Source organism: Dermacentor albipictus, chromosome 6 (genome assembly GCF_038994185.2).
Source record: "Dermacentor albipictus isolate Rhodes 1998 colony chromosome 6, USDA_Dalb.pri_finalv2, whole genome shotgun sequence".
NCBI classification, from domain to species: domain Eukaryota; kingdom Metazoa; phylum Arthropoda; class Arachnida; order Ixodida; family Ixodidae; genus Dermacentor; species Dermacentor albipictus.
Window position 1 is genome coordinate 132,711,339 of NC_091826.1, and position 14,127 is coordinate 132,725,465.

At 48.5% G+C, this 14,127-nt stretch overlaps 1 protein-coding gene across 7 annotated transcripts in view; it reads right to left on the reverse strand.

The window, feature by feature from the left end:
- The window catches only part of LOC135902261 (uncharacterized), a 761,927-nt gene that overhangs the window by 418,295 nt on the left and 329,505 nt on the right, over positions 1–14,127 (reverse strand). For all 7 annotated transcript variants that reach the window (XM_070541346.1, XM_070541345.1, XM_070541343.1 and 4 more), the window contains one exon: positions 12,660–12,797. In XM_070541346.1, the coding sequence (XP_070397447.1) occupies positions 12,660–12,797 (138 nt within the window). The remainder of the gene's footprint in view (positions 1–12,659; positions 12,798–14,127) is intronic.

Consider the following 14,127-nt stretch of genomic DNA (forward strand, 5'->3'; position numbering starts at 1 on the left):
TTACGGTGAAGAGGACAGGGGTGTGGCGGCCGGCAATGCTGACCGTTGCCGTACACATGCCGATGATAGGCGCAGTACCGCCATCTGCAACGCGTACGACGCGCGCCGACGCTGGGGTGAGGAGCTTGTTCAGTCATCGTGGAAAGGCAGCACTCATAATAGAAACATGTGCTTCTGTATCAGTGAGTGCGGTGACAGGATAGCCGTCAACGTCATCGTCAAGAAGGTTTCGGTTAGTGGGTAATGTGAGCAGAGGATTTGAGGGCAGGGTTGACAACGCAGCTTCACCTCCAGAAGCTGCAGTGCCAGTTTTTCGGCTGAGTCCGGTAGGCGATAGGCGGCGAAGAGTAGCGGCGGGGTTGGGGCGAACGAGACTGATGGCGTCGAGGTGAGGGCGAGCGGCTGTAGTGAAGGTTCGGAGCAGGGGCATCAGCAACAGTGCGTTCATGGCGGGTGGCATAGAGAACAGAAGGTTCAAAAGTGCGGGAATAAGTGGCGGTGTATATCCGAGGAGGTGGTGGCCATCGGTTGCGGCAGTGACGAGCGACGTGGCCGATGCGACAGCAGTGGAAGCAGATCGGCCTGTCATCAGGGGTACGCCATTCGGATGGGTTGCGGGCAGATATGGCAGAAAAGGACTGCCGGGGATGCGGAGGGCCGGCAGAGAATTGGGGAACGTTGGGTTGAGACGTTGTACACACGGAGTTCGGACCCATGTTCTCAAATTCCTGTCTGACCATGGCTTGAATCATCGCAATCGTGGTTGCTGGCGAATCGGGAGGCGTCGCGGCGAAAGCTGGCTAACAGGCATCCTCGAGCTCGCGGCGAACAATACGGGTGACGTCGTCACAGGTGGTAGCCTGAGGTGATCGACCCTCACATGCCGACGTAGCAGCAGTGTTGGGCAGCCGCGTGATGGGGTGTGTGATACGGCGGTTCTTAGCCTATTCAAGGCGAAGGCATTCTTTAATGATGGCGTCGATTGTCGAGACGTTGCCGAAAACAAGCAAATTGAAAGCGTTGTCAGCGATGCCTTTTAGAACATGTGACACTTTATCAGCTTCAGACATAGTGCCGTCAGCTTTTCGGCATAGAGCCAAGAAGTCGAGGATGCACGAAACGTACGGCTCTGTAGAAGTCTGAACACGAGACGCAAGAGCCTTTCTCGCGGCAACCTTGCGGCCAATGGGGTCGCCGAACAGTTCCCTGAGCTTCTGTTTGAAATTGTCCCAACTGGTTATCTAGTCGTCATGCGCCTGGTGCCACACGCGTGGGGTGCCGCACGAGATAAAAGCTGACATTGGTGACCCTAATGGTTGGGTCCCACCTGTTATTAGCGCTGACATGTTCATATAGCTTGATCAGTTTGTTAACATCCACTCCCTCCAGGCCAGAGAACACACCACGGTCGGGATGTTGGGCAACCGTGACGACGGGAGCAGTCGGACAAGCCGAAGGCGTTGCAGAGGCGGTCTCGTCACTGGGTGGCATGGTGACAGGCTCGATGTACCGACCACTCCGCAGTCCTGTGGCGAGGACGGGGATCGCTCATCTCAACCAGAATGCTACGTGTAGAAAGACACAGACGGAAGAGGCTATTTACAAGCTATTTACAGGGGACTGGAGTCAGAGCACCAGGCCGAGATTTTCTCGCGCCAAAGGCACAAACCCACCTCGTAGTCGTTCTCGCGGCGGCTGGTCTCTCGGGTATCTACCGATAATGTCGTAATATATATATATATATATATATATATATATATATATATATATATATATATATATATATATATATATATATATATATATATATATATATATATATATAGTGGGGGAATTTATAAGCTATTCTGTCATCTGTACACGATCATCATCATATGGGGTTCATATGGGGTTCTTCTCCATCATCGCTTGTGCGGCTGGTTCTCGTGTATGCTCCGTGCTGTGGGCGTGGTCGGTTCGCCTAATCTTTTGACGTGGAATAAACGCCGTGATTACTGCTGCTTCACAAGTGGTGGAGTGTGCTCTTCGGTCCCCCGTCCTCTGACTCCCCGCTCAACCTCGTGGAGCTTCGATCAAGTCGCCGATTGTGCCAGCTGTCCGCCAGCATGTCGCAGGACGAGCCAACAGGCACTTCTCCTTCCACCATCTCGGCCTCGGCTACCTCTGCCTCTCCGTATTGGGTTGTCAGTGGGCACCAGCGTGATCCTCATCTGTTTGCTGGACTTCGCGGTGAAGTCGTCGATGATTGGCTGGACGACTATGACCGAATGAGTTCGGCTAACCGTTGGGACGGTGCGTCCAAGCTACGTCACGTCGCCTTTTATCTGACAGGAGTAGCGAAGACTTGGTTTTTCAACCATGAGGTTGATTTCACGAACTGGGGCGCTTTTAAACAGCTGCTCCGCCAATTCTTCGGCACACCGGCTGTTCGTTCCGCCCTCGCAAAAAAGACGCTCGACACTCACAAGCAACAGCCCGGTGAATCTTATACGTCGTACATCGAGGATGTGCTTGCTCTTTGTCGACGCGTGAACACGGCCATGACCGAATCAGACAGGGTTCGCCACATCCTCAAAGGCATCGGAGCTATTGCTTTCAATGCTTTAGCCAACCAGAACCCCGCTACCGTCACTGATATCGTCGCTACTTGCCAGCGCCTCGACGAACTCGAATTAGTACGGTTGCAGCCAGACACCACTGCAAACACTACCACCGACGACCCTGCGTTACGAGCAATGATACGCGCAATAATTCGAGAAGAGCTCCAGTTTCTTGGCTTAGCCGCAGGACCTACGCCTTCTCCTGCCTCCGATACCAATCTGCGAGACGTCATCAAGGAGGAATTGGCATCCATGGCTGGTGCAGCGTACACGGGCCCTATTACTCCTAGGGCCCCGTCAACGTACGCACAAGTAGCCGCAGCTACTCCAGTCATCGTCCCACCAATGCCTCCAAAACCAACACCGGCTCACATCGCTTCCATGACTACCAGCGCACCTACATTAAGCAGCTATCCGCAGCGGCGTCCTCCTCGTCCCATCTGCTACTACTGCGGCTATCGTGGCCACATAGCGCGTTTTTGCCGCAAGCGCCAGCAAGACGAGCGTCGCGGATATGATGTATACGAAAGGGATGACTTTTCGTCCGGAGCTACTTTCCAACGTCTAGGGAGCTTCCATGACCAACGCCGTTCTTATGGTCCACCGCGCGGACGCTCTCCATCGCCTACTGTAGCATCCGAGACGGCTTACCGTCTTGCGAGACGCCGCTCGCCGTCACCCCTTCGCCGCTCTACGTCCCCACTGAGACCTGCTTCTCAATTCGCCGAGCGTCGTCCGGAAAACTGAATTATGCAGCTTTTGGAGGAAAAGCAGCATCGAACGACAGGACAGAAATTCCTCCATCGCGTCCGTACAATGTGATATTGGTTGTAGTAGAAGGTGTACAAGTAGAAGCTTTAATAGACACTGGTGCTAGTGTTTCAGTCATTCATCGGGATTTGTGTTCGCGACTTCGGAAAGTCACGACCCCCTATGATGGACCTACGCTACTCGCTGCTCAAGGGGCCTCCATTCGACCTCTTGCCATCTGCACAGCTCGTATTTCCATCGATGGAGTTCTACATTACCTACAATTTGTAGTGCTAAGTTCGTGTGCCCAGCAGCTCATATTGGGATGGGATTTTCGTTCTACGGCCTCCGCCTCCATCTGCTGTGGACAACGCGTTCTCCACATGACCAACACAACCTATTCACTTCATGCAGATGACGCACCCCTTCACTTCCTTGCTGCACAAGATACCGCGTTACCTCCTCGCCATCAAAGCATCGTTAGTATCACGTCTGGTGTGATTGACTGCGGCGATGTGCTCGTATTACCATCTGCGCGCTGTCTTGGAAGAGGGATAGCCTTTGCATCAGGGCTCGTTAGGTTTGATCATGGCTCTGCACTTCTCTACGCTACAAACCCGACATCCGAAAAGATTCTCATCCCTAAAGGCACTACATTGGCTTGCGCCACTGAATCGGAGTCTATATCGGTTGTTTCCTTTAAACCAGCTTCCTCTGAAGGTCCTTGTACCGGACGGGCCGCATCTCCTTCAGCTCTTGCAGCTGCCATCAGTTCCGACGTGACACCTTCGCAGTCACAACAATTGCTAGCTTTGCTCCAAAAACATGAAGCTTCCTTTGACGCGCATTCATCTTCGTTGGGAAAGACTTCGATTACGACGCATCGGATAGCGACAGATGGTACATCCATTGTGCGCCGTAGACCATATTGCATATCGCTAGCCGAGAGGAAAGTCATTGACGAGAACGTCACCGACATGCTCCAACGAAACATAATACGCCCCTCTGCTAGCCCTAGGTCTTCCCCCATTGTTTTGGTTCGGAAAAAAGACGGCTCTGTTCGATTTTGTGTAGACTACGGAGCACTTAACAAGATCACACGCAAGGATGTATACCCTATGCCACAAATAGACGATGCCTTGGATTCCCTGCAGGGTGCCGAGTACTTCTCCAGCATCGATCTGCGTTCCGGCTATTGGCAGATACCTATGCATGAGGACGATAAGGAGAAAACAGCGTTTTCAACACCAGATGGGCTGTACGAGTTTATTGTCATGCCATTCGGCCTCTGCAATGCGCCCTCAACGTTCGAGCGCATGATTGACACCGTTATTCGTGGCCTAAAGTGGAAGACTTGCCTGTGCTATCTGGACGATATTGTTGCTTTCTCGTCAACCTTCTCTCAGCTCCTGCAACGTCTGGATGAAGTTCTCACCGGCCTTGCCGACGCTGGACTTCAGCTACACACCAAGAAATGCCGTTTTGCCAGCAAGGCGATCAAAGTTCTAGGTCGCATTGTGAGCAAAGATGGCATTTGTCCTGATCTTGACAAGGTTTCCGCAGTTCAGAACTTCCCTCGTCCCGAAAAGACCAAAGATTTGCGTAGTTTCTTAGGCCTCGCTTCCTATTTTCGGCGATTCATGCGGGGCTTCGCCTCAATAGCGTCACGTCTGCACAAATTACTGGGTTATAATGTTCCCTTTGTGTGGTCTCCCGAATGTGAATCTGCCTTCACCCATCTGAAACGCGCTCTCACATCTGAACCGGTACTACGCCATTTTGATGAAGCTGCTCCTACCCTCCTGCATACGGATGCTAGTGGTCACGGAATTGGTGGCATTCTCCTACAGCGAGACGACACTTTAGGTGAGAGGGTCGTCGCATACGCAAGTCGCGTTCTGACAAATGCCGAAAAGAATTACACCATCACGGAGCAGGAATGTCTAGCTATCATTTGGTCTGTGAAGAAGTTTCGACCTTATCTTCACGGCCGCCACTTTGCGATTGTTACAGACCATCATGCATTATGCTGGCTTTCGACGCTGAAGAACTTGTCTGGATGACTTGGTCGGTGGATTCTTCGTTTGCAAGAATACGACTTTACCATTACCTACAAGTGCGGGAAAAACACCACGATGGCAGACGCGCTTTCTCGCTGTCCGCTTCCTACGACACCATGCAATGGAGCTCCAACTACCATCCGTGACAAGCTTTCGCTCGATCCCTCCTCAGATGCTTTCTTGTTGGCCACTGTCGATGAGATGCCTCCACACGACAACAAATCCTTCCAATTTCATCAACTTGCCGACTCTTACTGTCGGCGCATCATAGACCACCTTCAAGGAGCTTCACGCCCGCCTAACGCCCGCCTTCGTCGGCAGCTGACGCAATTTAAGATTGACAACCGCGTCCTATACCGTCATGTCTATCACCCTGACGGTCAACGCTGGGTTCCTGTCCTGCCACACTCTCTACGTGCTCATGTCCTGCAGGCTTCTCACGACGACATGACTGCTGGTCACCTTGGTTTCCAGAAAACCTATGACCGCATCAAAGGGCGCTTCTACTCGCCTGGATCGTCCGCCAGTGTAGCGAGGTATGTCGCTTCCTGCGCTCTATGTAAGCGTCGAAAGCTCCCTACATCCGCTCCAAGCGGACAACTGCAACCGGTTCCTTGTCCGTCGCAACCATTTGAGGTCGTTGGAGTTGACCTATATGGCCCTCTTCCTGTGACTCTCACCGGTAAACGATGGATTGTGACAGCCGTTGATCACTTGACACGCTACGCCGAAACAACTTGTGTGAGTTCTGCCTCGGCCTCTGAAGTTGCTGCATTCATACTTCAATCCTTAATACTGCGTCACGGTGCTCCTTGCGTCTTCCTGAGCGACCGTGGAAAAGCATTCCTCTCGCAACTACTAGACGAAGTACTCAGAGCCTCCGGAACCACCCACAGGACTACCTCCAGTTAGCTTCCGCAAACCAACGGCCACACAGAGCGATTTCATCGCACGCTGTCAGACATGTTAGCCATGTACATTGACCCGGATCACAGAAACTGGGACGCAATTTTAGCATTCGTGACCTTTGCATATAATACCGCCGTTCAACGCACGACCGGTTACTCGTCATTCTACCTTGTCTATGGTCGTTCGCCCTCTTCCTGTCTTGACAACTCTTTCTTCGCGCGAACTGTCCATCAATGTCCTTCCTCCTGCGAAGAATATGTGTCCCGCATTCTGCGTTGTCGCCAGCTCGCCCGCATCAACACCCAAGCACGGCAACAGGACCGCAAGCAGCATTACGACGCCTCTCATCGCGTCGTGTGCTTCCGCCCTGGCGAGGAAGTGCTACTCCGGACACCAGTTCGTACTCCTGGCTTGTGTGACAAGTTTCAGCTTCGGTTCATCGGCCCCTACAAAGTCTTGGAGACTTCTCCAGTGAGAAGTCTTGAAGACTTCTCCAGTGAACTATCGCGTGGAACAGGTTATTGTTCCAAATGACCGCCGCTGCCGCGCCGCTGAGATTGTCCACGGTTCCCGTATGAAGCCTTTCACGAGACGTTCACCGCCCCTTTGAATTGCGGGCAGGATGGCCGGTCTCGTGCGAGGGGACATTAGTGTGGGAATTTATAAGCTATTCTGTCATCTGTACGCGATCATCATCATATGGGGTTCATATGGGGTTCTTCTTCATCATCGCTTGTGGGGCTGCTTCTCGTGCGTGCTCCGTGCTGTGGGCGTGGTCGGTTCGCCTAATCTTTTGACGCGGAATAAACGCCGTGAAAACTGATGCGGCACAATATAAGTATATATATATATATATATATATATATATATATATATATATATATATATACATATATATATATATATGTAGCGTTCCTAACTAGAACGGCAACAGAAATGACATCATCTAAGTGAGACGGGTGTCGTCCGCCATTTTTATTCCAACTTCTTCCTTCGTCTTCTTTCATGCGTCCAGCGCAGACCGCTTCACTCTTCCGGATTTCTTTTAATTACACCTCCTGGGGTAATACTTGAATACGTTTCCAATAGCGGCGCACTCCGTTTGGCCCGAGGCTCCGGCGTACCAGACATTCTTCAATATTCCATGCTGGCATGCAGTCTTAATAACTTGAAATGGTCCGCAATATTTTGAATTTGAGGGCACAGCTCCTTTCCTTACAAGGACATAGTCTCCAGGCTGTATGTCCGGTATCTGGCTACTGTGCCTTTTATCAAAGTTTCGCTTCATGCGGCGCTTGTAGATCTCCTGTTCTTTGACAGTTTTCCTTACTTCCGCAAGTTCGAGGTTCTCTAGGAGACCTAGCTCACGATCTGCAGGAAGTATGGGCGCTGTACCTGAAGTTACAAAATGAGGGCTGCAGCCTAAACTCGTGGTGTATGATCTGTTGTGATGCTTCACAGCGGCCTCGAGACAGCACTTCCAGCCACCGGCAAAGTCTGGATACATCTTCAGATACTGTTTGATGTCTCGTATGGCACGTTCCGCTAGGCCGTTTGCTGCCGGGTGGTATGGAGAAGAATACTTTATCATGATGCCGTGCTCCTGGGCCCACTTTGATAATTTGGCACTCCGAAAAGCCGGCCCGTTGTCGCAGACGAGCGTCTTTGTGTGTTTAAAACACTCAGCTTTGAGGAGGTCTATTACGCTGTTTGCGTCTTCTTTGCCAGCTTTAGCCGCAATCGTCCGTGTGCACTCATCTATGGAGAGCAAGAAAGCTTGCGTTCGCTTGACTCCTTCCCCCTTCTTTTTGAGCTCCGCGAAGTCCAAATGAATTACTTCGAACGGGATGCTTGAATATTCAGGGTTTGTCATAACGTCTGTCGATTGCTTGAATTTAACTTTGTTCACCTGGCAGAGGTGGCATGTGCGGATGTAATGGCTGATGTCGTTTTTCATGCCCGGCCATGTGAATCTCATGAGCAATTTCTTATAAGTGCGCCAGAAGCCATCATGTCCACCCGATTCAGGGGTGTCGTGGTATAGATGAAGAATTCTTGGAATCATAGTTGGTGGTACGTGATACCTTCTATTGATAAACTGGAGCTCTTCTGTACCTTCCCATAGCTTAATATGATTGATTGTATCTGGATTATTGCTTGATTCCTGTACAAGTAATCTTGATAGTGCGTCAGCGTCAGTGAGGAGTGGGCCAGGACGGTGCGAAATTACGAAATCAAATTGTTGCAGATAGTTCACCCATCTAGCAATGCGGCCTCTTGGCTGGGCCATGCTCAGAAGTTGAGTCAATGCTTGATGGTCCGTGAAAAGTATGAATTTGGCACCTTCCAGGTAAGTACGAAAGTACTGCACAGCTTTTAAGACGGCCAGAGCTTCCTTTTCTGTGGTGCAGTAATTGATTTCGGCGGGTTTCAGGGTATAGCTGTAGTACCCCACGACGTAGTGTTTGGTTTGATCAGCTTGTTTGGATGGCTTCTGGTATAGAACTGCACCGGTAGCATAATGTGATGCGTCCGTGTTCAGCACGAAAGGCAAGGAAAAATCCGGTATTCGCAAGATGGGGTCCGACGATATTAGTTTTACAAGCTCACGATAGACAGCTTCGCACTTCTCGTCCCAATGAAAAGGCACGTCTTTCTGAGTTAAACGTGTGAGGCACCTTGTTCTCAGTGCGTAGTCTTTGATAAACGCCCGGAAGTGTCCTGCAAGGCCAAGAAAAACGCGCAGGGAGTGCACATCATAAGGCTTTACCAGCTTGGAGATTCTCTCTACTGATTCTTGCTTGGTGCTTTTAGTCTGTCCATCAAACACCCTGCCAAGAAATACTACGGTATCTTGAAAGAACGCACTTTTCTTGAAGTTGACTTTGAGTTGGGCAAGACTGAGGGCATGAAGAACTTTTGAAAGATGACTACGGTGTTCGTCCTTTGTCTTTGAGTAGATGATGATGTCGTCGATGTACACATTGCAAAATGTGCCCAGGTAAGGTTTCAGAATGTCCGTCATAATCTTCTGAAACCACGCAGGGGAGTTTTTCCAACCAAATGGTAGGCGGTTGTACTCAAACAAGTCAAATGGGGTTATGAACGCGGTGTACTTCTTCGTTTCTTCACTTAGTGGAATCTGCCAAAAGCCCTTGCAGAGATCTATTCGTGAAAACCAATGGCAACCACCGGTTTCGTCAATGATGTCGTCGATTCTCGGCATTGGATAAGGTATCAATTCAGTTTGACGATTGAGAGCCCGGTAGTCTGTGCAGAGGCGGAATGTCCCGTCTTCTTTAGGTGCAATAGTGATAGGAGAAGCAAATGGGGATACAGAAGGCCGGATGATACCTGCGTCTAACATTTCTTGCAACTCCTTTTTCAGCCACACCTTTTTATCTCTGGACATATTATAGGGGGTTCTACGAACCACTGTTTTATCTGCGAGCTCGAAAGGAACGACATGGGATTTCATTGCTGGAGGGTAGCTTCCTATGCATATAAGCTCTGGGTACTTAGTCTTGATGTCTTCGTGGTGAAAAATTAGCCTTGATACACTAGGTTCTTCACCAGGGTCTTCTGTTCTTATCGTGTCTTCGGCCATTACCTTGTCATCCCAATAGAGGTTCATCTTAAGTTTTTTCATGTCTGGACGGGACAAAAGAAAATCGTAGGTGACATTGGGAATGGCCAATACGTCACTGGTAATAGCATTTCCTTGAAATTCAATAGCCAGGGTAACCCATTCGCTATGCATGGTCACTGACCCATCGTAGGCTTGGACACGCAATGTTCTACCAGCGTGCAGACGACTGGCATCCACTCGAGTCTTGTTGATAATAGATACCGAAGCTCCACTGTCAACGAGAGCCTTCACTTCAATGCCATCTACCTTAATGGGGGCGTACAATAAGCTTGACGACACCAAATATACTGTCTCACTGAAGCTCTTTTTCTGGGGCTTGTGATGCACGGTAGACAGATTATGTGGAAGTAGGTTGCCGTGAACTGCGGTAATTGGTTCTTCACCATCCTCACAGTCATGATTTACGCTTCCCAGAGATTTGTTTATGAAGCTGTGCTCACATTCAGTTGACGGCAACGACTCTAGATTGGAATCAAGTTGCTCTGTTCTACCATCTGGCTGTCTTCTCGATGTAATTCTTGGCACTGAGGTCTGTAGAAAGTTCAGAAGGTCATCAAACGTTCTTGGACCTTTGAGCTGGACATGACGACGGATCTCGATACACAACCCTTGCGTTATCAAAGCTACAACAGCAGAAGACGACAGCTTCGGTTCTGCAGAATACAACAGGCGACGCTTCTCAAGACAGTACTCAAGCAGAGAGCCACCTGTATAACTGAACCGCAGTGCCGCATCCCATCTTTCTACTGCGTTGCCTTCGAAAGCCCCTAAAAAGTTGCTTTTCCACAGTTCCCAACATGTTGTTCCATAATCCATGAGTTGCACGTCATACCATTTTCTGGCTATACCACCCAAATAGCGGCGCATATGCAAAATCTTTGTGTCGTCGGAGTGCCACAGATTCTTGTCACAGGCGTACTCGAAAAAACACAGCCAGTAGTGTGCATTTTGCGATTTTCCTTCAAAAACATCTGGTTCAACAATACTTCGTGCTGACTGCTCTCGACTAAGCGCTTGGACGAAAGTTCTCATTATTTCGATCTGTTGTATAATGTTCCTTTGCAGTTCCATAACACTCAAGTCTAGGCTCACCTTCCCGGCAGGCGTTTCCTCTTTGAGGGTGCCACGTCGTATGGGTTCCAGAACGAGTTCGCTCAGTGTCTGCAGTTGTAGATTCACTGTCACCGATCCTGTTTGCACGAGGGCTTGGCGGCTGATTGCAGCTTGTTGCAGTACCACGTTGATCAGCGCGGTAGAACTAACTTCAAGAGGAAGGTCCGTCGCTGGCTCACCGTGCACTTGGTATCGGGTGAACACAACAGACTCTGATGACGCCTGGTCGACGAAAAACGTCACCCGCATCGCTGGTCTTCGAAAACTGTCGGCTGCGCCAAAATGTAGCGTTCCTAACTAGAACGGCAACAGAAATGACATCATCTAAGTGAGACGGGTGTCGTCCGCCATTTTTATTCCAACTTCTTCCTTCTCACTTCTCCCCTAGCACCTTCCTTCGTCTTCTTTCATGCGTCCAGCGCAGACCGCTTCAATATATATATATAGACACGTGTATGTACTTTATATTTTTCGGGTGACTGCTTTTCAACACCTAATAAATGTTGTTGCACAGCGCTGGATGCGCCTGCATGTATTCTAAGTTTCACGAATGCTATACATGGTTCTATCCGCTGTTTGTTCTCACTCAACCTTGTGTTATCCGATTTCGTAGATGAGCGACGTGAATGGTGTAGAACTTTCTGGAAGACACGCGGGCACCACCGATTTCTATGCAACCTTCGATGACTTGTGTATAAAAGCCAATGCGCTTGACCGGCAGGTCAGATTTCGGTGACGGCCCAGAGTGTTCGCCGCTCTTGCTGTTGTTTGAATGTAACTTGCGTTTGAGGGCACACGTACGCCCAATAAAATTCTACTATATATATATATATATATATATATATATATATATATATATATATATATATATATATATATATATAGTCATATAATGAGAAGCCAACAAACACTGACACCAAGTACAACATAGGGGAAATTGCATGTGCTTAATAAGTGAAAGTGCTTAATAATAACTTAACTTTCACTTATTAAGCACATGCAATTTCCCCTATGTTGTACTTGGTGTCAGTGTTTGTTGGCTTCTCATTATATGACTAATAATTATCGGGTCCCTCGGTTAACCCCCTTTCTTCTCGTTTATATATATATATATATATATATATATATATATATATATATATATATATATATATATACACACATACATAGGTGGAAGCGACACATCAACATCGCCAAACACTCGGTGATTCGGAAAACACTAATACACATTAGTTGTGGGAGTGTGGATTCAAAATTGTTGCGGAGCGTAAACACATGTAAGAAGAATATAGGTAGTTTTTTTTTCTCTTTCATCTTCGTTGTGTGTGCTTGTGCTTTCAAATCACCATTATTGTTAGCTCTCCAAACCTTTCTCCTATATCGTCTTAGGCATGGCGTGTACAGGTACTAAGGTGTTTAAGTGCACCAGTGAGTGGCCCTTTAGTAGGTTGAAAAACGCCTTTCTCGTAACTTGTTGTTTGTTGGCTCCTTATGATATGCCTAATAAATATCGGGCCCCTCGGTTAACCCCCTTTCTCCTCGTTTCCCGTATTAGACATTCAAGTCTCACATACTTGCCTTTGACGATGACGGACAAATGACCACGGTGTCTCTCAAAGCGTAGATTACCATATTTCCCGTTGATGCACACAATAAGACCGCAGTGATGTGCAGTGTGGTGGCGATAGATGAAAATCCGGCAGCAACGTGAAGATCCTGAAAGGAAGTGCGCGTGAATAAAAGTGACCAGAAAAAGAAGACAGAAATATTATGAAGATCACACACACACTGTGCGAATCGATGTAAACGAAGCTTTTCGTGGTGTTTACCATCATTGAGGATATTTAGCGGTGATTTTGACGGCCTACGAAAGCCGGGATGTGATGGCAAGCGTTACAATGAGTGCAGCACTGGTGTTTCTCCGCATGGCTGCCATTGGCCGTTTTCGAGCAGACGCTCTTTCGACGCTAGCGCCAAGGTCCCGTTCAGTTACGGCCCTAACCAAAGGGCGATGAAGAAGCAAAATGACGGCGCACACGATTGTTTACGTTGTTATGGCAACAGGAATAGCAGCCGAGCGGCGCCTCCTCCCCCAAACATTTTTCTTTTCTTTTTGTTTTTATTATGCCGACCCACGCCATTCCCTTTCACCCTTTCCCCCATGCCACGTGCACCGCTTACTTTTTTTTTGCTTTTACCTGTACGTGACGCGTTATTATTTTTTTGTTGTCGCGCGCGTGCTACGGCACACCACGCGCCAGCTTGCAAGCAATGCGCGCGCTACGCAGCGCATTAGCATTGCTTGCGAGCTGGCGCGTGGTGCGCCGTGGGCTATGCATTAGCACGCACGCAGTCTTGCCCATAATCACATTATACCAGCATGTGCCGGGACATAAAAAAATTCCACTCCCAACACAACAGATGTTTTTAGTCTCGCTTTATTGACTTCGTTTCCGGAAACAGATTTTTCTTATAACGTGGTGTGATACACGCTCAAAAAATGAGCAATAGTGAAAGGTGCATGGCATATACAACAGTACTAAACACAAAAGTTCACAGGCGGTGAAATAACAAAAGAAAGGGCTAGAAAACGCGAAGGCCATTTCGTGTACATGCACATAAAAAAACAAGGTATTTCTATAACGTCCTCAAGACCGAAATGACGACGAGCTTCTGATATATGCACTAAGATATTGCACAAAACTGGACAACATGTATGACATAGCCATGACAACTATGAAAAGGGAAAACTCACTGGAATGGCAAAAACACTGACACGCAAAATACCTAAAAAATAGAATAAAATGCTAACATTGTTTCATTGAGAGCCATACCAAAAGAAAGAGCTTACTTATATATCTTCACGAAAGTATAAGAAATGCGTGACATGTTCATTACTGCTGAACAAATTGAAAAACAAACATGGCAGAAAAAAATAACATTGTACTAAAAACTGAAACACACATTATCACATTATTTTGCACTTGGTCACAATTGAGTAACGGTGGCAAGGGGAACAGAAAGTAGTTGGCTTTTGCAGCAGCAC